Source organism: Onychostruthus taczanowskii, unplaced genomic scaffold, assembly GCF_017590055.1.
Source record: "Onychostruthus taczanowskii isolate IOZ18803 unplaced genomic scaffold, ASM1759005v1 scaffold165, whole genome shotgun sequence".
In the NCBI taxonomy this organism is placed as follows: Eukaryota; Metazoa; Chordata; class Aves; order Passeriformes; family Passeridae; genus Onychostruthus; species Onychostruthus taczanowskii.
Genome location: NW_024498851.1, coordinates 436,303 through 461,400, shown reverse-complemented (window position 1 = coordinate 461,400; position 25,098 = coordinate 436,303). Strand labels below are relative to the sequence as shown.

The following is a 25,098-nucleotide window of genomic DNA, read 5'->3' as shown; positions in this document are numbered from 1 at the left end:
AATCCCTTGATCCTTGAAATCTCCATTGAGTACTGTGAATTAGATTTAACTAGCAATAAAATACTTAAATCTGTTATTCTCATAATAGAATGATGCTTCATTTGTATCTGGTATAAAGGGAAATAATGTTCCTGGTTCCTAATTTGAGATAGAGAGGGAAGACTGTTTTCATACTAAAATGAGCTCTGCCATCCTTCTTTACACCAGCACTACTAATCCTGCATCCTTCTTTAACGAACATTTTAATTTCAAATAATTAACTAGAATGCAATAGGAATTATTCTGTCTCAATCTCAAAACCTACTTCCTGCAGCAATTGAGAACAGGATAGAGAGGAGACACTTGTACTGGGTATTCCTAATAAATTCCTTGCTACATGTTATTTACCAACAACAGTAGTTTCCTCAGAAAAAAAGAAAAGAAAAACAATGTAATAGGAAGTGCTTCCCCTTCTCTTTAGAATGGAATCAAGAGTTTCTCATCTATTTGTGACAACTTACTGAGGGAGATCATCTGATATATTCTCATCCCACATCTTTCAGACTTAAGGTTTGTTTGGGTTTGTTTTTTAAATGAAAACCCCAAATAAATTGCTGTTCCGCAGGGGGAATGCCTTGCTGACCTCTACACACAGCTCTCAGTATCTGCTGGTTGCATTTCCAAAGAATTAGAAACTCTGCAGGAACCAAACATTCTCTTCCCAAACACAGAAGCTCACTGGTCCCTCACGGCGCGAGGGATTTCGGGAAGGCTGGGACAGGGATGCTGGTTCTGCCAGCAGTCTTGGCCAGAAAGAGACCCTCAGCCACTGCCTTCCACCAGGGCAACAAGCCCAGGGGGATTTTGGAGCTGCCAGTCCTGATGGCTACACTGCTGAGAGCCAAGCAAATGCTGAGAGTAGTGAGGAAAAGCTGCATCAAAGCCTTGAAATCCACACAGCTCTGCTTTGGGAATGGGGAGGGGGACACAGCTCTTTGCTGACCTTCTCTCCAGGCTGGCAGTGGCACTGGTTGATTTCTTTTAAATTATTTTTACAGTTCTTTGGGGGGCTGTTGTACCATCTATAGTGGGTTTTGCAAAACACATGCTCCCTCTTTGGAAGAGAAAATGGCCATAGCTTCATTTTAATGATGGGATTGGCTGTCAACTACCACAGCACTGACAGCCTCGGGACAGCATCTGAGCTGGAAGGACACAAGGGTAAATGAGAGTTTCCTCTCAATTTTAATGTCTATCATTGGCACCCACCAAAGTTGCCCTACTTAAGAGTTAAAACTGAAGACAGTTCTGCAGATTATGTGCTCCAGAAATTGTTCAGGAAAGCACGTAAGCACAGGCAAATGGGCAGGAAATGCTCTGGGGTGGCTGAGAGACATGCAGGACACCCCAGATCTTGTTTCAGTGTTATCACCAAGGCACAGGAGCAAAGCACTCATGTCCAGAGAGGGAAGGACAACAAATCACTCAGTGTGTGTTTGTGCATGTGCAGATAAAAGTGTGTCACAGCTTGGTAGCAAACTCCTTCCACACTATTTTTCACAAAACTGTTCCTTTCCAACTCATGCCATACGTCTTCAAGAGTGCTTACAGCAGATCAGTAAAATGTAATATTTTAAAATCAATAAAACTCAATAACTAAGGAAATTAGCAATCTGAGGGGAAAAAATACAGATTCATCTCTGTATTAGAGCTGACTTCCTTCACAGGGGTCAGTTCACATCTTTCTGAATTTCTAAACACACTGACTTCACGCTGGTCTCACACTGCCTGCCTCTAGATATCTGGAGCAAGGCAAACATTTGTCAAATTAAACTGAATTCTAAGGGATGGAAATATATTATTTCTCATCATGAAAACTTCAAGAGGACATCTAAAATATCTGCTTTTTATTTACTTGCTCTAAGATGCAGGCGGTGCCAGCAAGGGGTACTGCTCTTTAAATCCTGCCATCTGCAGCTTTATGCTAATTCACTTTTTTTAGGAATAGAAATCACTGTGGAATGAGAATATGCTAAAATTCACAGAAGATAAGGATATAAAAGCCATTGCAGGTAATTGCTTTGGTTTGATGCTAATCCAACAACTCAGCGTTGTCTTACTTTCCTCAAAGATTTGCCTCCTCCCAGGGCCATTAGTGCTATTGATAGCTTCACCTTTATTTGCAGAGGAAACACACACATTTCATAACACTGCCCAGCCAATCCTTACTTCTAAAGAGCTGTTTGCTGGTCACAGAGGGAATTTCAGTATTTTGTCCTGCTCAATTACCTACTTTTTTCTGGGTTGCCTGTAAAATGCAAAGTATCTTGTGCAATGACAGCTTTCTATATAAGCTACCACCCATTAGAGACTGGCCTAAAACCACACTAACTTTACAGGGGAAATTTCTGCAATGCTGAGTGGGTTTCAATTCAAAGCTCCAACACAGAAAGAGAAAAAAAAAATCATCTCACTGTAGAATCTCACAGTTTTTCCCTAACAGCCGTGTCCATCTTTCTGCCTAAGGCATTGCCAGTGAATAAATAACTCCCCCAGTAAGATATCTTTCATTTAGCCTCAGGAGACCATTTAATAAGAACAATGACAACAGCTCAGAAAACCGTGTAGTCTTGCATCCTGTCTGTGGCAGAGACAGCAATCAGATCCTTCCGAGGAAAGTACACAGAATTCCAACACAGGCAGCTGAACTACTCAGAGGCTGCCTTCAGCACTCCCAAGAATTATAATGTGTTATCCACATAAAGATCTGATCTTTTAAACTCAGGTCCTAACAATATTCCTCGTGACATTCATTTCCACAAGCTTTCCACTCTTCCTTGAGAAGTTTTTGGAATGCTTTCCAGCAAACTGACCCCTGCTGATTGTTTCTGAATTGCGAGGAAAAAAATCCTAAAAACATACACCCCACATCCTTTTCAGGACTTTCATTATGTTATGTGATTTTACATTACCCCCTCTCTTATTTTTTAGGACAAGCAAATTAAAAATATTGATTTTTGAGCCTTCTCCTGTGAGAGAGAAGTGGAGGCTGTACATGACAGTGCAGCAGGTGCCAGGGCTAGCTGCTCTGGACCAGACATGTTGGCCCAAAGTGTGGTTTGTTTGTAAATGTACCCACTGTCTAGTTTCATTATGAATCACAAATCCTCTACAAGGCAAGGAAGGAACCATTTGCTCTCACTTACCCTGAACCCTGAGCTGATTCTCATTTATTACCCATCATTAAACTCACCCAGCCACAGAAACCGTGTGCTCGGACACAAACAATCACCACCAGCTGCAAGATTCAGGTAATAAAATGCTGAACCACTTCCTAATCTGATTAGCAGCACTGTGAGGGTCAGGGAGGAGTCTGAGCCACCAGACAGCTCTGCTTTTGGCAGAAAACAAGGCTCCAGCCCCTCAGCAGTTGTCAAGCTGCTTTCTCCTGTGTTAAAGCACACCAGGTAACTCAACCTATTCTCCTCTGAGAGTCTGGCACCTAAACTACAACACAGGTACAAAAACTATCTACTGATTTATCTATCTAGATATAGATAGATAAATAAAGACATATATTTATTTTAAAATACAACAGGCTTTCCAGACAACCACCAAACCCCAAGTAACAAGATCCACAAGCGAGCCAGAGGCATTTTGAAGATGACTCAGGACATCCAGAACACCCTCATCTCCCACAGTTTTTCACGTCCAGCAAGCTTTAGAGAGAGTCTCACCATCATTCAACCACCAGTGGTCTAAGAACAGCTCAGGGACCACAAATATTTTTTACTTCCTATCCAATGCCACACGATGCCCATCAGCACTTCCATGGGCTGATCCATCTATTTTTCCAGATGCCAGTAACATTTCAAAAGGCTTTTGCATCACAAAGCAAATGCAAAGAAATATCATAATTGACTGCCATTTGCAACTGTATACTGAGGACTAGGAGAAGAGCTGAACAACCAGCAGGCCACAAATAAACACATACAGTGACAGCAGCCTTCATCCCCCAGTGAAGGGACATCCCAGGATGTAGGGAAGCCTCTCACACCATTGTAAGTGCTATGCAACAGAATTATTTGCCAATTCAATGTTGTGTGCAGTATTTAGAAAATCTCCTGCCTCTTGCTGTTATAAATGGCAATTTAGACAAAGAGCAAGTGTTTCACAGTGGCTGGGGGGCCTTCAAAAAGGGATAAATTAGTTTAAGGAAATTGTTGAAATACTGGCATATCCCAGTGTTTAACTTGCCACAGTTTGGAAAAGGATCACAGCTACACCGGAGAATGAAACTCTGTATGTCTTACAGAATCTCAGTTTTACAGCTGTTACTTCTAGGATTATCACCCATGTGTCATTCCTGACTTGGAAAAATACTCTAATGCCAAGCTGAGCTGCAGCTTCAAGAGTAAGCTTTGCAACTGAACTTGCTGCTATGGATAAAAGAACATGATATCTGTAGAAGACTCCAGGGTTAATCACAGTGTGATAGCCATGGAGTGTGACTGGACCCTGTTTAAAATAATCCCTCAGTTTAAATTTCTTTGGACCAGTATCTTTCTGGGAGAACAAGTACCACTGGGAATAAACCATCCTGAAACAAATACTGCAATGCGCAAGGTTTGCAAATGCAATTCCTTCATGCATCATCAGTTACATTAATGGAAAAAAGGAAACGCAATATTGGGTAAATCCAGGGATTGTCAAGGTATTAAAGAAGCCCATTTCACCTAGGTCTAGAAAGGTAGAAGGTGGGCCTGATGAGTGACCAGTGGCCCATCTGGTGCTGGTTTGTGTTCAGTGCCTGTTCCACTCCCCTCTCAGGAGACCAGAAGTGCCCCAGCTGAGCTCTGCTATCAGAGTTCTGTTCAGCTGGAACTGAACCGTGGGGAAAAACTTGGCATGGTGCTGCCCAAAGCTTATTTGTCTGGTGACTAGACAAGAAACCAATTTCTGGATTATGAATCCAGAAAGAATAAGTTCAGTAAGTACAAATGAGACAATGTAACACATCTTTTATATACAATGCAAATATTTTCCCTGCTCAGTGTGTCATACACTGTCCATGTCTCTGGAAGGTGTAACATTAGCAGCTGGTAGGACTATCTCACTTGGCAGCTTTTAGTGAAAATTCAATATCCATTGTATAATATCCTGTATTATACCTCTTCTGCCATAAAACATCCTCTATGAGAACAAGGACGACTACGGACAATTTGCTTTTAAGGAAAATTTTTGCTCTCTTCACTTTTTTTTTTCCCCCTCAGAGATACTTTCTTTTAATATTTTCTCTTTGTTTTGCCACCCTCCCCCTCAATATGACATATTTGCTGTCACACTTGCTAATAATTTTCCCCATTATCACATCCATGGGTTTCAAAGCAGTTGGCAGGCAGCAGGCTTGCTACATCAGCCAAAAACTGGAAGTCACTGAAGGCTCTGGGTGGGTAAAGCAGGAATGAATCCACCTACATTTTTGTAAGAATTTTCTAAGAAATGCAAAATGCAACCTAATAACCCTTAGAGACACAGCCTCTTTCCAGGCCCCCATGACTAAGCCACAGAGCTGAGGCAGTCTCAGCTCCCTGAGCTGTAACAGCAGTGGTACCTCAGTGGTGCTCCAGTGGGTGATGCCAATTTAAAAATAAAGCAGGAGATGGTGGGAACTAAACCAGCAAAAATTATGAGACATTTTCATGCTCCTGTTCTGTAGTTTTACTTTCAAGAAGACAGATAAAGGAGATGGATTTATCTAGTGAAATATTGCATGGTTCTCACCGTAATAACTGTTTACATCAGCCCTTCTGAACTAATATCTATTTTTAGTATCAGGTTTTTAAAAGATTCTTAGCTCAATCACTAATTTTGAGCTTTTAATTTACCCTGGGAGCAATTTTTCAGGTGGAATTAGTGCCACTTCACTTTGATTTGCAGGCACAATTAGTAAGTTAAGCATTTATATATCCTAAATGGCACCTGGAAAATGGAAGGCTGCTTTTCAAAAAAAGCCCAAGTGCTTAAATTGAATGGAACTCAGTAAAGACTTTTCTTTTTCTTTTTCGGTGGTAAAGTTATTCTTTAACTCACCCTTCTTTCTTAACATGATTCATTGCAAAGGCTCTCATGAAACAATTCCTTTCTTTGTCAGACTTTGTCAATGATTTCTAGTGCTCAAGAGGTGTGGCCAAGGGCACTACAACAATTTTATTGTTCTTTATACTGCCAGGTAGTTTGGACAAAACCACAGGATGCTGAAGACACAAACACAGTGCTGACAACTGATACCATCAATTGCTGAGGTGACCAGGACCACTCACATCCCAGGGTGAGGCACAGCCAAGGAAAAATCCAGTAATTGTGAATAAGGCAGAATTAAAAACAAAGAATTCAGAGCGTATTTCAAACATCCTTCAAGGAAAACAAAACAAATCCAACCCAACCCCAGACAGACAAATCCTCTGTTGAAAATGTCACTGTGTAACTCTTAGCAAGGTCGGTTTTAACAGGTATTCATCAGTAGCTGACAGAGGATTATCCTGCCTCCACAAACTGATGATCCAAACAAAGAAGGAAACAGGCAAATGACACAGAAAAGAGAGCACCTTGGCCACCACTGTCAGTGGAATGATCTCAGACACAGGGTGGGATTGTTGGGGTGTCCTGTGCAGGGCCAGGAGTTGGACATCATGATCCTTGTGGGTCTCTGCCAACCCAGAACTCTCTATGATTCTGAGAATTGTAAATTCATAGAATTTACAATAAAGAAATCAAAACTCAAACTGTTTTACCTGTACTGCTTCCCTAATTCACTTCCAAGTCCACCTCAACAGTAATTTATTGTAAACATCTGTTTTAAGATAGTGCAGCTCCAAATAAGCATGTTTTTGTAACTCCTTAGTTCTTTAGGGCAACTCTTTGCAGGAAAGGTGTATTACTGTTAATGTTCTCACTTCAACACCACTGTCCCACAAGGAAATAAATTAGAGGTGTCTCATCTCCAACTCAGCTCACCTACAAAGAACAAAGGGAATGATGCAGTAGGAGAATATGTAAAGCAAGTCTTCTGTAGACTTTAGTGGATGAAAAGTTTGGAAGGAGCAAATGGTTAAAACTGTTCAACTGTTTAATTGCTAATAACCTAATGTATAACTGAGTGGGGGAATAAAAGACATCAGGACTGAACTTTCCCTAGAAATGTCCTTTCCACTGAAAACCAAAGCACTTCCCTGCTTGCAGCAGCAAAGACCACAAAAATGTGTGTGAACCCCTCCTACTACTACTCATCCCATCAAAGAACTATTTGTTTTTCACCTGTGGTATAAAAACCTGAGCCTTCCACAGTCATTTGACTACCTTGGAAACAACTGAAGAGAGTTTTAGCAAAAAATGTTTACATACATTTACATAGCAGTACATGTACAGTGAATTAGGGTAAGTAGTGGAATATGATCAGTAATATTTTCTCTCCAAAACTAGGCTCCCCACACAACTTAAGCAGAAAATGGGTCTTTGCTCTATAATCTTACATCAGCATACAGGAAACATCCCCAAATAAGTGCATGCACTGGGGGCAAGGGGAGAGCATTGGGAGATTGATACAACAATACACCATTCATGCAGGTCAGGCTTACTTGTGTTAATTGGAATCTAGTTCTGCAGGCTGCTAACACTACCCAATACCACGAGGAATGTTCACTTTTTACGTAAGTGGTGCCCTGGAATTCATTTTCAAAGCCAGGTACAAGTGCCTATGAATGAGTCACTCCTCCTCAGGTGCATATGGGTCTTTATATGGGAAGCACTGCTGACCTGCTGACCTGTTCTTGCTTCTGCCATGGCTACAGTTCCCAAAATTGTGGCCCACAACACAACAGCATGTTCTTTCCAGCCAGACATGTAGCAATGCTACTTTTATAGTGGTAATAAATCACTATACAAATTTGATGGTGAGGATGCAGAATGGTCTGGTACAGAGCCCAAAAGGTTTGAGAAGCACTGGTTTGGAGGAAAAGTCATCTGGAACTCCAAAGAGGACATTAGAGAAGCAAAAGAATTGCATGGATTAGTTCAGGACCACAGCATTCCCACTACTGCAAACACAGCCCTGCACTTCCAGAGTCTTCTGGATGCCTGCTGTGTTACAGCCAGCAACCAGCCTCAGTGCTCTTCATTCCCAAACAGCACCTTCAGTGCTCCAGGGTCCTTCACACTCCCTCAAAACTATTTGGGTTATCCAAGTGATCTCTGTCTCAAATCTAACACCACCTCCAACAGTGCTGGATCACCCTGGGATCTCCCAGTGGGCACAGACCAAGCCTGACCTCTTTATCACCTGAACTCTCCCTGCTGTTCACATTCTCACTACACCATACGTTGCCCTGCAGAACTGCGGGTTTGTGCTCCAAAAAATGTGAGAGTTCTCCAGGCATTGGAGACAACACAAAACCAAAACAACCTTAAAATAAATCTTTTCAGAGAAGGCACTTGAGGCTTCCCTGGGATAAAGCACATTAAATATATAAAATGTACTATAAAAATTAGGCCTATTTTCTCACCCCCAGTTCATAGAAGACCTGATTCAACATTACTTAAGGTCAAGGCAAAAAACCTTTCCCGTCTGAGCTAACACCTTTACATTGGGCCCAAGATGTATCAACAGCAAGTGATACCATACTCAGGCCACACACAAGCACTCCCCTGGTCACCACACTTGAAAATTAAATTTATAGGCACAGTGAAAGCAAGAATTAAAGATAAGCAGCTTTTCCACTTACTACCAAAAGCTTTTAGTGCCACTGAAGTAGGGGAAGAGTAAAAGTAACCTACTTATAAGGATTTTGAATATAAGTCCATGCTTCCCTTCCAGCAACTGGTAGCCATTAAATACATAATAACTGATAATGTAAATGTTCATCTCCCTCTTTCATAATTACAGCTACGGTGATAATGAAAAAGGTCAAGGGAGCCAGACCAGCCTTTCTGAACTATTTGTGCACAAAACAGTGCAGATACCAGTTACATGAGACTGCACTGCTGGTACTAAGAGGAAAATGTTGTTTGAAAGTATTACACAACACCAACAAAAATCCTGTCTTCCACTATAAAGTGCTTGAATCAAATTCTGAGGTCTGAGGAACATACGTGGGGGGATGGACAGACTGTGCTAAATATGTGGGGACTTTGGGTGGAATAGTAACTGCTTCTTTAAAATCTGTGGGAAATCTTTCCTCTCATTATTACAATAAATTACAGAAGTGAAGACAACCTTGGCAAGAGGTGTCTGAACTACAGCCTGAGGGAAAATAGGCCAATTTCTACTAATAGAACAGATGTGCCACAGGCAGCAAAAGTGCAAGTTTCCCTCACAACACCCAGCCCAAGTACCTGAAAGACCGATAGTGAGGACAAACTTTCCTTGTGTGAAGCAGAAAGACAGGATGGGGGAATGAATTGTTATCTTGTGCTACTGGTCATGCATTACCATAAAGTGAAGATATTAATGGAGACAAGGCAGTCTGGAGAGTTTCCCTGTTCTAGCAGCCTGCACTCATTTGCTGACACAAACAACAGAAAGACAAAATACACCACCAGCTGAAGCACTTCCCTCCGCTCAGCAGGAAGCAAGGACACCTTCCCTTCCCACCATGACCACTTCATCACCTCCCAAAGAAAATTTACTTTGCATTGCAGAGCTGTCCAGTGAGAACACAGGCTGTAAATGGCATTTTTATAGTTCGGTCCTTGGTGCGTGGGCACTGGGCCAGAGCACAAACACGTTTTCCTCTAACCTGCTCACTGATTCAAGACAATACTCTCTCTCTTGATTGCAGAGGCATTTCCAGATAGGTTAAGTGCTTTCATGAATCAGACCCTCAGACTGCCATGACTTCTCAGGATATCAGACTGTTCTAGAACAGAGGAAAAAAGGACTGTCTGAACTTGTAAAGGATGTAGGTGGGAAATAATCAAGCTCTGGACTTTGTCAACTCACTCCAGTAAAATAAGACCAACCTTGTCACAACATTAATCAAAGCATATTGAAAGAGCCCTGCTTTCTCCTCTTCATTGCTTAAATTGACCTTGCTTAATCCCTACATCAGCAGAATCCTACAGAAGCTGGAAAAATGTCAGAGAAAAGGACACAAAATCAGGTATGGAGGGGGAAATGGGGAAAAAGGTTTTGCTCATTGTTGAAAGGCTTTGGAGGATGTCCTGGCAGAAAGAAGTTCCACCTTGTCCTGCCATTTTGAGCACCAGACTGCCAGAGAAGTAACCTGGATTTAAGAATGCTCAGTCTTGTTGGAAGCAGGGAAGAAGACAGTGGGTAGGACATGGTGGACCAAACCATTTGCAGTCATAAGAGCAAGCACAAAGTATTCTATAAGCATTCTATCTCACTTCCTGGCTTGGATACCTGAGGAACCACCTCCTTGGGAAGTGCTCAGGTGCAGGAAGCCATTCACCCTAAAGGAAAGCCCATGAACTTAAAATAGAAAACAGAAAGTGTTTAGATTATGATTTTCTCTGTTCTAGCAAGAGGAACAGTCAAGCAGGTGCAGTAGGAAGCAAAAAGTGAAGATGTAGTTCAATTCTGCAGAGCACAGCTGAGGAGAAAGACAGTGTCCATTTAGGGAGAAGCACATGGTAGAAAAGAAACAAGCAGCACCTGCAACTCATGTAATATACACATATCCAGGAGTAGCACCTGGAGAATGTGGTTTCTGCATGGAATAAATAAAAATTTTAGAGAGGTACAGCTGCCACCATAAGCCAGTGACAGGAAGATGGGAGTCAAAGGGAACTGAATTTCATCAAGTCTGATTTATCCCACCATTGTGCTAGATCCACTATGTCAAGACCCCTTCTCAGTGCATGTGTTTATAGCTTGGTGGGAACAATCACAGCACAGGAGAGCTGATTGTGTATTTGTAAGGTGTAACCTACTGAAAGGTTACACTGTGTCAGCTCAAGAGGTAGGGCAACACAGGTAGATAAAAGTTCCACTTTTCAAATGAAGAGAGTTTGTAGTTGCGATTGACCCTTACAGGAAAAGTGAGCTCACAACAAGATTCACAAAAAAGTACCTGGCATTGCTTGGTTTTCTGGGAAATCAGGGGCTGAAAGGCATCTGGGGGAATGCCCATCCCTCTGCACAGGAGGAAAGACAAGTTCCTTCAGAGCCCCAGTTATCTATGATTATTCACCTTTAATGAGTCCTTGCTGATCTCTCACCTCCTTACATTTCCTGGCTTGTGACCTTACACTATACACTTTTGCCTACCAGGGTTTCCTCTAATGACATCTCTATGCTCATCCTGAAGACAGACACTTTCCCCCTCTGCATTTCCATGGAATCCTTGCAATAACCTCCATTTGATACCTCCCAGTTTCCACCTGCAGAAGTCTCTGAGCTGGAGCTGTCTGGGTTGGAGGATTCAGGTGCCCAATAACAAGGACCAAATCTCTGGGTCTAAGAATTAACCTCATTAATTAATTGAATTGTAACACTAATGCTGCATGTTCAGGAACTGGACTGTAGTTCTCATCCTGGCTCTGCCCCAGACCTACTGTGCCACTTTGGGCATTTTTCCCATTTGGCTTTCTTGGTTTCCCCATCTATAAGGCCCAGCCTTATAAACCCTCCCAATATAAAACTCCTGAGATCTTTGGATGACTGTATAATGAGCCAACCACTGCTATTATTAGAGCTCTTGTGTGCTACAGAGACACTGGCAAGAGACACAAAAGCAAAATAAATTCAAGGCCACAGAGAGCAGACAGAGCAATAAAGCAGAAAATTGTAGAAAGAAGGGAAAATAATCTAGTCAAAATCAGAGTACAGTACTGGGGCATTACTCCCATGGTATAGTGTATATGGAAGGATAACACTATTTTGAAGCAGTTTAAAATCCAGTTGAAGCAGTACAAATCCAGTTGTCCACCTTCTTAGTCTGTGTTTCTGTGGCCTGCAGTTCTGTAGCTGCTCCTACCTAACTCCACTCATAGATTAGACTTTTTGTATGGTTTGGTTTATAAATGTATTGACTGGCTACAGCTGTACAGCTCAAGTAGGCACAGAGATGCTCCACCACCTTCTGAGTTCAGCCAGGTTTATCCTTTCTCTAGCTGGGAAAAGCAGCCAGTAAGAACTGAAATGCACAAGAAATCTTGGATGCAGACCTGTGAGATGATCAACTAAACCAATATTTACACAACTGCATATGTAGTGCTTTAAAAGGGAAGATCAGCACACAGTTACAGATCATCCAGAGATAAGTGAAGCTCAGATCACCAGTTTTATGTGTGCTACTCTAGAATGCTACTGAGCAAGCAGCAGTTGTGCTCCATCTGTCAGTGTGTCCTCTGCTGTCACAGGATGCTTCTGTAGTGCAGACCATGGTCTGCTTCTTTCCATTATGGATGAGGCTGGATTGTCCTGTGATTTTTCTGTACAGGGAGTTACAGTGTCCCTCTAACCAGTTTATATTTTCTCTTGATTACAGAGCAGCTTGTATGTCAGGATTAATATAAATGAAGACAAAAATTCTATTTGTGTCTGCAATTCCTAAGGATCAAGTCACTTTTGCTTTCCAGACAACATCAGAAACTAAGAGTATGGATTGGCTTGCAAGTGATCAGAGGGAGAGAGATACCAGATCAGCTGTGCCTGCAAAGAGTGGGGTGTGGGATGAACACAGGGTCAAACATTATCCTTGGAAGATTTCTTTTCTCCACTTTCTGTTTGGATTTTCAGAACCATTTCATCCTAAAATTTTTTGCAACCTTGTTTCTCAGTTAAAAGGTTTTTTAAATTTTTTAAAGTGTTTTCTTTTATTGCCTTTTTGATGAGTGATATGAACTGCATATATACTACACTTCGCTCCCCCTCATTAACGTTGGAAATTAATTTAGGACTGAATGAGATGCAGGATTAACAACCTGAGGACTAATCCACTCTTTATTCAGAGGACATAATCAGGATGAACAGTCTTTCGTCTCACATCACTCAATTAGTCAGCAGGACCATCTCATGGGAAGCAAACAATATTTGTATGTCTGCTGGCAGAGGAAGTGTTCAGGGTTAGGGCAGAAGAGTGGGAGACACCTGGCCTGGCCCCAGCTTTGCTCCAGGCTTCTTCTGCAGCCCTGGGCAAGTGCTTTTACACTGCACCATTTCCCCTGATTTTAACATTGAGAAGTCAGGTTTAGAGAAAAGACAAAAGATTAGAAGCAATGTTTATGGTGGTTTAGGGTAGCATCTTTTATTTAAGCAGGATTAAGGATACCTGGGCCATGGGCCACCTGCCAATACAGAAACTTGGTGAGCTGGAGGAATAGATTTAATAAGCCTTCAGTTACATGCCTCTACCCTTATTTACATGAAATGGTGTTTTATTTTCTGAGCACTCTTTTCCTCTGATAGTATTGTGATTAGTACATTATTATCTATATTGTAGAAGTAAAGTCAAGTCCCCAGTTTTCAGATCAGCAAAAAAAACCCAAGAGAAAACACTGCTTTTCTAAAAGTAACAATTACCTGTTAGAAAACTTGACACACTCAAGAGAAATCCTGCAATATCTCAGTGATGCTGTTTTCAGATGCCCTGTGTGTTTGCTAGAGAAATAAATAACATATCTTGCAATTAACAAATGAATATCCTGCTGAAGTTAGCTTTTACTTGCTGTCAATGAATAATCTTCCAAAGCTTTTCGTCCACTGAAGTGAATGAAGATGAAATACATGCTTTGGCAAGTGTCCTTTTCCACCAGAATATTTTCTTGAAAGCACTTTGTGTCTAATGATACATTGAGGACCTGTTCCCCTGAGTACAATAAATAAATACAAATAATTGCTGTAGAAAAGAATCTGACAGGCAACCAGTGCCATTTTGGGCATAACAGATTGATGCTACATATAATCAGTGACACTTGTAAAGCTGAAACCTTCAGTTCTGGACACATGCTGCTCACATCAGCTGAGCTGAGCTCTGCTGTCCCACAAGGACAGCATTTTTTAAACATTTAATACAAATTGTTATTAATTGTTTGCATTACAACATTATCAAGAAGCTGCAACCACAGATGAGGACCCTGCTGTGCCATGGGCTGCAGGAAATAAAAAAGGAGATATTGCAGTGGTTCACATAATTTGAAATCAAAGACCAATTGATGGAGCTCCAGAATAGTCTCACCTTTAGTGAGATCATAAAGAATGAATGATTTTATACAATTCAGTGTTGGCCACAATTTCACAGACAAGCTCCTGACAAGTGTTTGGTATCCACCATGACAGCATAGGAAAACATGTCATGCTGGCACACTATTTCAAAACCTAACAGAATTCTCACTTCTTCAGAGATATAATTGTTCCAGTGTGGTTCCCTCAGACAGATGACAGTGACAAGACAGCTACAGCACCACAAATCCGTGACTCTAATTAATAGTTCTGTAGGAGCTTTTCAAAGCAGACTGTTTTCTTAAAATACTGCATTTCTTAAAACTACTGCTACTCCTTTCAACTCTCCAGGAGGATCAAACGTGCTGTGGTGTCTGCATGAGACTGGCACTCAGTGTCACCCTGTGCAGCCCACGGATACAGGCCCTCCTCTAAGCCCCTCAGGACTAGAGGCCAGAGAAGCTGAGGTCCTCCTGGGCTTGTTCAGCTCTGCCTGAAGATGTCTGAGACATGAAAATGCCTGCTCCATTAAAAGGACACCAGAATTGCAATAATCCTTCCTTGCATGATAAGAGAAATGCTGGAAGCTAACAGCAGAATTCCAGGGCTATTGTTCATCCATGAGTTCTCATGGATGCAGGGGTTGTTAGCCTTGCCTACAGCTTTCATCCTCAGGTTCTTGCCCCAGTGAGTTTTACATTTTCATGCCACACCATGCTCCCAGGGACTGTCCATTCAGCAGATTCTCTGTCAAGCACTTGAAGGGCAAAATACACCACACTTATTACCAACCTAAAGAAGTGACCAGGATGCTGGTGTAGGTTTATCATGAGTTTTCTAATGTAGGGGAAGGAACCATCTCCTGTTTGAATTTAGTTCTTGTAAATAAAATAATTGGCCCATTCTACACTCAAGTCATTCTGAGACCCAATTTCCTGCCCAATAGCAAATCAAGGCTAAAAAAAACCCTCCATGTTCCTCCTGCTTCCCAGCAGGAGTGTATTTATTCACCTTTCTAAGAGCAGATTTCACAACCAGTATGCCTATGCATCATAATGAAGAAATCTGTAGGCACCCATCAGAGAAATGGAATGTTACAAAGAGCAGTGAGAGAAGAAACTCTCTTTCTTACCTGTCTGCAGCAAGCCAGCCCCACTGTCTTTGACTCCAAAGTGCTGCTGGATGTCTAGTAACACACCTACAAGGAAAACAGAATATGCTCAGTGCCTTCAGCCTTTGATAAGTATTCAACTCAAACCTTTTGTGATGCATCAGCAAAGCTTCAAATTCCAGTTTTAATACATAAGTTCTAAAGGTTGTACTTTTTTTTTTTTTCCTGTACATGCACTCAGTAATTTTGGGCTACTACAATAAAAGCAGAGGTAGGCAGATGCAATATCATACAATGAGCCTGGGAATTAAATCCTCATGAATGGTAACTGGTCTTTTCTTTCTCATTAAATAAGATCAGGCTTTTCTTTTTGTGTTTTTTTTTTTTTTTTTCATAATCCAGACCTCTTACTTCTGTTATTTCACAGAAATACAGGGAAACTCATTCTGCACCTGAGGTGCTTCCAATGGTTTGACAAGACAGATTGAATCCAAGACAAGTTTTAACAAGTCTCTTCTGGGAGGAGATATGACAGATTGATAGCAATGATGAAAGCTTTCATATTTAACTAGTTCTGGGGAGTTTCTACTTTCAAAGCCAATATAACAAATATATTTAAAATACCTTAGTAAATGTGGGTAAGTGACCAGATGCTCAGATTTAAAGCAGCTACAAGCAGAACTAAACTAAATCTTCTCTCTTCCTTGAACCCCAATACATTAATTGACACAAGAAAAATTAACAGGTTTTGAAGTATTTACACATTCAACTAGATTTAAAATTTTTTTATCAAACATTTTGACATGTGTAACATCAGGTATATGGGACAGCCATGTTCTTGTAACCAACAAACCAACATGAAAATGCACAGCAGGGCTTTAATAGCTCATTTGGGGGTACACAGGTTTGCCAAGCTGTACATGGTCCAGTGGTCTCAGATGCAAATCCATAGGCCAGAATATTTGTCAGTGGTCTAAATAACCAGCATCTGACTTCCTAGGTCTGGAATTGAGGCTGTTGCTCTCTTTAGATGTGGGACTTCCTTATTTTGACCACTGTTTTCCCCAAACCTGAGATGTGCAAGTTTATTTTCTAGAAACAAGAAAACCATTCTCTAACCACACTGAACATCCACAGAAGTTCACCACCAGCTCAAATTCCAGTCCAAGGCTTTATCCAAAGTCATTCCACTCATCTTTGCAGGTTACAGAAATCAACTGAGCACCAACCTGAATCACTCACCATAAATGTCCTAGCTTTTGGGACTGCCAAGATCACACCAATTGACAAACACAGAGAGATAAAAGATCCAGAGATAACTATTCCCAGAAGACATCTGGGACAATGCCAAGGGAACAGTCATAAATTAAAGATACTAAAGGAAAAGAAGAAGATGGAGAGATGGAAAGAAAAGGCAAGAAAGCTCATTTGAGCTATTCTGTACTATTTGTATATCACTGTTTACTCAGGGCAGCATTCAGGTGGGCTTTAGGCCTCAATAGCTGCCCAGAAGCATTAGCTCAACCTCCTGCAACAACTCCCACTTCCCTATTCTCTCATCAGACTCTTTAGCCCCAAACAAGAAGGCTGAGGGTGGGGAAGGGTGTGAACCTAATTAATGTATGTCATTACTGATAAAAGTGGGTAGATGCAGAGCCAGGCTCTTCACACTGGTGCCCAGTTAAAGAGGAAAAGGACAACGACTGAAATCTGGGAAAGTCCATTTAAACATAAGGAAATGAATTTTTACTGTCAGGGAGGTCAAGCTTGGACATTCAGAGAGGTTGTGGGTTCCCCATCCCTGGAGATACTCAAAACCCAACAGGACACGCTCCTGTGCAACCTGCTCTAGCTGACCATGCTTTTAGCAGGGGACTTGGATAGATGATCTCCAGAGGTCACTTCTGACCTCAATTATTCTGTGATTAAGTGCCTGATTACATCCATTCTGAGGCAGTGCTGCCCTGGCCTTTCTTTTCCTTTGGAACATTGCAGCCTACTACAATTTCAACAGGAATTTCTTTGCTTTCTCTTGGATGGCAGATTAAACTCAATTTGCAAAGTTCCCTGGCATTTTTTCACTCTGCTTTCCTAGTTTGCTCCATTAACAACTGAGATACCATTATCCAGGCAGCAAATAATGAGCAAAAATGAATTTGCATTTGCCCAGCAAACCCCTCCGTGGTGTAGCTGACTTAGTGCTCCCCTTGGTGTTCCACCCTTCCACAAAAAAAATGTTTCTCATGCCACCCAAATGTTTCTCTCCCACCCAGTGAGAAATCTCACTGAGCTTAACCAGGTCTGAGTACTGTGCTCCAGTACTTCTTGGTTCCAGACAGCCCACATCAGGCAAAGCTCAACAAGTCAAAACAACTCCTGGGCACTATAATCCCAATTTTAGGGACAATGAACTCATCAACATCCTCAAGAACAATGTGGAATAAGACAGGAAATACCGAGTACAATATTTTCCCATGCTCTCCTATCATCACTCAGTTGTGCTGCACAGAAATGAAATATCCTACCCATTGCTTGCAGCTGAGCAGGGGATGGAATATATTCCTCTAGATGGAATGTATGCCATGAGGGAATACACTCCCATGTCAAGAGCTCCATCCAGCACCGTGAAAGGTGGCTCTCCTACCTTCAGCCACATATTCCCAGCAATGACAGAAAGCCAAAGAGGCACATTAAACTTCTAAAAGCTATGAGAAGCAGGAGCCTGAGATGTGATGGAAAACAAACTTATGGATTTGCATGAGAAAACAGAACAGAAAGTAGAGGGGAATATAATGGTGCCTATACAAAAAACAGCATAGGAGAGTTTCCAGTTTGTGACAAGTTATTTGTCCAGTGACAGTGGTTTCACCATACTACAGATCATAATGAGTTTTACAAGCCTGAACTCAATGAAATGAAATACATTTTGCCACAAATGAAATACATTTTGGACACAGACATGCAGACACTTGGATTAATCCTACAATTTTATCCTGGTGGTGGAGAGGAAAGTGAGTTCTGTGGAGAGTCAATGCAACAGAACAATGCAGAACCACAATTATAAGTCCTGTGTGACCTTGGAAGAAGGTCTCAGATGATTAAGAGAGATCTGCATGTCTAAATGGCATAGATTTCGTACTCCAAGTTATTTTATATTCTCTTTGGACTACAGGTGTTTTGATTTGGGCTTAGAGCATTAAATTAGAGGCAACAGTGGGCAGATGATGCAACACACCTGTGAAGTGATAGTAGCTCTCTGCTGTGGGAGTTTTCCTGCTCAGCCACTCACCTGGGAAGACACTCCTCCTCTCTTGAATTCACTCAGCTCTGCTTCCACCTCACTGTGGCAATGACTCACCTCAGAATTTAATAAGATTTAGGGATACAATTAAGCAATGATAGACTAGGGGAGAATACAGGAAAATGATAGAGCTTTTGACTTTCCCTTCTGCTTCTAGATGATGGGAAGGCAGAGAGCTGGAGCCAGGCTCCAGACAATGACCACATTGCTTGCAGTGCTGTGTCTCACAGCACCTGATGCAATCCAAGAGGTGAAGACACCACACGTGGCTGGCAAAGTCTTTCTTGGATTAAAGCTCATACCTGTGACCCAGGAGGATTTCAAAATAGCCAAGAGCAGCCAGCAGGCACCAGCCTTCCTGAGAACCTCTCTGGAGGGCTGTTGGCCATTTGGGATATCTCTATGATTACATGGCACCTTGTGTTCTCCCACCTATTATTTCTTAAGCACATTCTGTATTTTCAGGGCTGAGCAAACATACAGGAAACATGGTGCCAATCTCCCAAAGCATCTCAGCAGCTGAACCAGACACTGTTAATGCTGATGTAGATTTGGAACTCAGTGAGATGAAACACAGGCAGCACCCAGCCAGGAGTGCTGATCAAGATGGGCACAGGGACAGGAGTTACTGGGAATCCAGACAGAAGAGCAAAGACTGGTTACTGCAGCCATCTCTAGGGGACTTTTACCAGGCCTAATGTCTAAGAACCTGACAGACACCAAGGCAGCTATCAGACTTTTGTGGGCACTGGGCATGAAGAGGACTTTGAGGAGCAATTTGGAGGATAAAAGGTCATGGAGTGCTACAGATAGGGAGGGACATGCCTGACCTCATCCACTTACAGGGTCAGAGGATTTCTAGGGTACTGCTGATCTTTTTATTGATCATTTCACAAGCAGTGATTGTAAAAGACCTGATTCTGAGGCTTTTGGAATGCAAATCCACATTTAATGGCCCAGGTTATCTCTGTTTTAGGGGAAATACTTCGGGAAAGCTGAATTTTCCTGGAAGCGTGTGGTTCACACTTCAAACAGGGAGGTAGGTGGTCCACATGAGGCATGAGGCAAGCTGCTTGCCTAGATAGGTTTTGTGTCCCTGATCTGAGCTACAACAAATCAAAAGCTGCAGGATTCTATGTGGGCCCTTCACCAAATACTGCTGCCTGTATACATTGCCATGATAAGAAACAGTGTCCATTAGCCAAACCACAGTGAAATGACAATTTCAAAGCAAAAACACATTAGAGCTTCCCTGGGACAGCCCCATTTTCCAGTCACCAAAACAAAACATCATTATTTGCTTTCAAATTGCTTCCAAGGCAGGTGCAAAATGTAGAGTTGGCCTGTGCACAGAGTGCAGAGCTATAGAAGGAAAGGCACAGGTCTGCAGCTCACATTCTTTAAATACTGTGTGTGTGCTGCAACACCACTGGCCAACATAACTACTTACTTAAGAAAGCATGTTAATTTTTAAAAGCATTTTTTAATGGGGAAAAAGGATAGTGCTTGAATGGAACCAGAACGTGGTTTTCCACAGGATACAGGATGTGTGCCCCTAGCACTCTCCCTCCTGCCCCACTGCAGGTCTGGACCTCGCTTTAGGGAACCCAGATTCACACTCTCAACTTCCTGAGAGCCAGCACAGCCTCTATACTGACAATACTGTTTCTTCTATTACCTCTTGCTGCCACCGCTCTTCCTTGCAAAGGCATTTTCTTCCCAGACTGTGGTCCCTGGTACTTCCAGGACCAGCTTCCTCAGAGGGAGGTAGCCAAGCAGGGATAGCCAAGCCTGGCCTTCTATCCATTAAAGACACAAACCTCCTTCCTCCCATCATGCTCTTCCTCATGCCTGCAGCCATATTCAACCTCCTTCAAATAAAGCATTAAGGAGGCAGAGGAGTGGTGCAACACACCTGTCTCTTCAGAGACATGTGAAAAGATTAGGTGGAGAGAAGTTTATTCTGAAGTCTCTGTGATTGTATCTTCAGTGCAACCCCAAGGTGTAGCAGCAGTTCACACACCGATCCCTGAGCTTCAAACGAGCTGCTTCAGCTCAGCCACCCACCAGCTATTAAACACCAGCGTCACAACTTGAGTCCTATTTAAATATTCAGCTGCAGAAAACCACCGTGGTAGCCCTACTGATATTTGTACCTGAAGATAAATCCCCACTGCTGCCAGAACTAGCAAGTCTGGAATATAAATGCAGTATTACCTTCTTTGGATTGCCATGAAAGCATTCCCTGCCTGCTCTTGAAGTACTGATAAATGCCTGGTGACATCTGGCTTGAAAACATTGACAGGAGCTTCCTTAGGACATAAACACCAACTTTCTTTCTGCAAAACTAGTTTCCACTGTTGCATGACACGACAATACACACTGGTGAAACAGTCTTTGGTTTCGAAATAATGCTGCAGGATTAAAAAGAAACAAACAAAACAAACCCAGCAATTAGACAAATCAAAACAAGGGTTTCCTAAGATCTGTTCACACTGGAATGCATGAAACTTGTGACCTAGAAAGCACTGAAAAGCAACTGCCAACACCCACAGCAGCGTCCTTTGGAAGGGGTTTCCCTGAGTAATAGAGTAGAGCGCTGGGAAGAGACAATCCCAGCAGCTTGAGCTGAAGATCAGAGTGAGCCAGGATCCTGATGTCATTCACAGGACATGAAACAGTTCCTTAAAAATCACAGACTGGAATCAGAGAATATCCTGAGCTGGAAGGATCTCATAGGAATCATCCAGTCCACCTCCTGGCCCTGCTGAATTTTCCTGGAAGAAACAATCCCATCCTGTACATCCCTATGAGCAGTGTCCCAACGCTCCTGGAGCTCTGGCAGCCGCTGGGCTGTGCCCATTCCCTGGGGAGCCTGGGCAGTGCTCAGCACCCTCTGGGGAAAGAAGGCTCTCCTGATACCCAGCATAAACCTCCCCTGACAAAGCTCCAGCCATTTCCTAACAGAACACCAGAGAAGTGTGAGAGTTCACAGCCTTCGCAGGCACTGAGAGCCTCCCACTACCTGCAGAAGGGGATGAGATGGAGGCTTGTCTCAGATGAGGGTGTTGGACTGTCAGGACACAGCAGAGAATTGCTGTTCACTCCAAGCAGCATTTGCAGGGGGCTTTTGGAAGGACAGGCGCTGCAAGCCCTGCAAAGCACACATGACTGCTTGGGAAATGAAATAGAAATGCCTGTCTGAGGTGACATTCCTATTCTGAATCAAAACCAATGTCATCCTTGGAGACTCACACCACCTGTCACACCCACTTTTTCCATTCAATGTTTTTGTCATTATTATAGTATCAGTGGGGAAGTATCGGAGCTATTCATTTATTCATTCATTCCCAAAGGCTACTACTGGCTTACCTGCATAGCATGTAACAAGTAATTAAGCATCAGGGAAAAAAAAATAAGGAATGTGATTAATCAAGAGCATGGAAAAGAAGTATATTAAAAAAGCAGCTTCTTGCTCTGGCAGTAATAAATGATGGCTTCTCTAACACAAACTCCACTGTAATGTGGTATGCAAAGTCTGAGCTCAAAATTGCCTGGAAGACTGGGAGGAGATAAAAAAGTTCATCAGGTGTAGAATTGATTAGCACAAGGCATAATTAACACAGGGTCAGGGCGTCTAGGGAAGGCAGCACAGGACAGCCAGTCTTGTTGGGATTTAAAAAAAAATCCAAAACAAAACAAATAGGAGTTTGAATGCAAGCATGGCTGCCAAATGCTGGGTGCCTCATTGGTAAACCCACACCCTAATCAAATCCTTCATCTCCTTAATTACAGTGTATGTCTGTTCCCAGGACTATGGCTGGCAAGGATGTCCTTGTCAAATAGAGCACATGGGATACTTGGCCAGCATGAAACAAAGAGCTTAAATAAATTCCAAAACATGGAACATTTTCCATTTATGACCCATTGCAACAACAGCTCTCAGCCGCAAGACTTAAAAATGACATGGGCCAAATCTGAGGAGAAGCTCACAGTGTCACTTCACTCTCCTCTCCACCTGGGACACAGCTCCCTACGAGATCCCTCATTTCACCCTGCCTCAATTCACTTGCAGACTCCTGCTTAGCCTATATAATCAGCCTGGCAGCTCCCACAAGCCAAGGGAAGACTTCAATTAGAGACAAGTGACAGGATTTGGCTCAAAGGACAGACTAAATGAATTGGCACCTAGACCTGAACTTAAAACCAAACTTATTCATTGAGACTTGGAACAGTTCCTTTATGTAGAATGGGAAAAATCAGAACCTCTTACAAATCTGAAAAACCAACAGAAACTGAAGTAGTAGCTGAGGTTTAGTCATCTGAAAGGATAGGAACCATTAACAGCTTTCAGACAATGCTTTCTCCCAGCATCTCTAGCTTGGGACTCAGTTTAGACCCAGTTTCTGGGGGTTTTTATCTAAAGCAAACACAGAATGAAACACAGTCTTTACCAGAGGAAAAAAAATTACTCTTGGGACATTTTAGATCTAAGCAGCAACCTCACCAGATTTTCACATCAAAGAGGAAAGCCTCAAAAAATAACGTTATTATTTCAATTATTCAAATCTCAGAAAATTCAGATACTCCCCCAATTCACATTCTCCTCATGGACTCTAGCAGAAAAAATTGGGCCTGCCACCAGAAGCTCTACTTGTCTTCTGCCTTTCTAATCTTTAGACAAGACTAACAAGTTGAGCTAATTCATGCAGTGAAACATATCTCAGAGACTTTGTATATGAACTAATTAAAATAAATAAAACCAGTATGGATAATGATAGAGCAAATCAAGTGCATATGAATTCAGTCAGTGACTCACTGCTCCCTTGTTTTCCTTATTGGAAAACTTGGCTTATCACCATACTGGGGTGACGATGAGTCAGGAAACTGGCATGAGCCACAAATTGCAAGGAAATTAAAATAAGTGTCTACAAAATCTCTTTTTTTGGAGAGATTTTGGAGATTTTTGCTGTCTTTGTATGGATGTGGCTATAGACTTCACAGTTGTAACCTCGTGGTTTTCTGACTAGATAAAATCAAGAAAGAAAAGAGGCATTTATGAGTTCCAGAGACAATACATAATGATTGGGCTCTTAGAATCAGTTTGATGCCTTTACTTTTATAAAAGTAAATATTTTAACCAAATACGTTTGAAGCATATTACCATATTCTACTGAATGCTTGATACTACCTTATCAAGTAAATAGGTGGGTATTAATGACTTGGAACCAGTCATAGCACATGCAAATATTTTATCAGCACTAAGCTGAGAACTAATAGTGTGCATGGCATGAGGTTAACAGTTCTAAACCCAAGTCTAAGCAAGCACAACACTTCGCTGCCACCTCACTCACACATACCATGAGAATTTGCACTGTTACACCTTCTGACACACCACCTGTTGGATTTGAGGTTTTCAGGCAGGTTGGGAACACAAATCCCACCAAAAAGCCTGGGCTATTATGTCCACTTCTATGTACAAGCAGTTGTGTCTCTGGAGCTCATTGATTTTATTTCAAAACAATAAAAGTAAATTCAAACTGTTAAACTAAAACAAATCAGAGACAAAAAAAAGTAAATTTCAAGGTTGTGAAGGTGAAAGGAAGAAATCCTCAATGTTCTCTAGTTCCACACTCTTTTTACCCACTTCCTTTTCTCCTACAGCTATGCACATTTCTGTGACACAGGAGACTGAATGAACTGGGGTAATTAGTGACTGATGATTTACAGCAGATGACAGCTAATTTCTCCAGTTAAGAAGATTTCTATCAAATCTGTAGAAATGTGCACTCAGATTGGACATACTTCCAAGTGACTGCATCTCATCTCTCATTTGCATTTTGCTTCTGCTTGGCAGTGCCTCGCAGCTATTTCAGAACATCACAAGCTGTCCAGGGCACATTGGTATATTGTATGTAATTGTAAGGAGCTTGCTATTCTTTTTTACCACAAAGAATGTTTTACAGAATGCAAGGGAGATGCCAGATGCAGAAGTACCTTGTACAGAGTGATCTGCAGAAGAGCAGCAGCCAGGAGCAAAGCAGCCCATCAGGGAATGTCAGGCACATTCCAGGCAGGTTTCTGTAGAGCATGACTGTCAGATTTCTCAGTCAAAGAATGAAACATCCACTGTCATGGTCCTGGGCTAACAAAGAGCTCTTGTCATCAACTTCATGCCAGTACAGGGCTGTAAGAGCACATCTTCAGTGCTCCTGCACACTGATTTTCACAAGTGGCTGTGCAATGTTTATGTCCACTACACAAATCTCCCCCTGTGACCTAGATCTGGATAGGCTCATGAGGCTTTAAGTGCACAAGCAGGAAAAGCTGGAATTGTCCATAGCATCTCGTGCACAGATTAAAACCTGGATAAAACTGTGATACAAACTTGGTGCTGCCACCCTTTTTTAAGACAACAGGAAATCTGTAAAAGAACCCAAGGCCCCTATTTCAAGTAAAAGAACCCAAGGACTATTTCAAGTAGCTACCTAAACCTTGTTTAAAATTCCAGACGAAGAAGCTTTT

At 42.0% G+C, this 25,098-nt stretch overlaps 1 protein-coding gene across 3 annotated transcripts in view; it reads right to left on the bottom strand.

Annotated features, from left to right (window-relative positions):
* Positions 1-25,098, bottom strand: part of LOC121333329 (protein spinster homolog 2-like) — a 134,446-nt gene that overhangs the window by 82,916 nt on the left and 26,432 nt on the right. For all 3 annotated transcript variants that reach the window (XR_005952270.1, XR_005952271.1, XM_041399571.1), the window contains exon 2: positions 15,294-15,359. Coding sequence is in view for 1 of the 3 variants with exons in the window: in XM_041399571.1 (XP_041255505.1) it covers positions 15,294-15,359 (66 nt within the window). In the remaining 2 variants the exon portion in view is untranslated. The remainder of the gene's footprint in view (positions 1-15,293; positions 15,360-25,098) is intronic.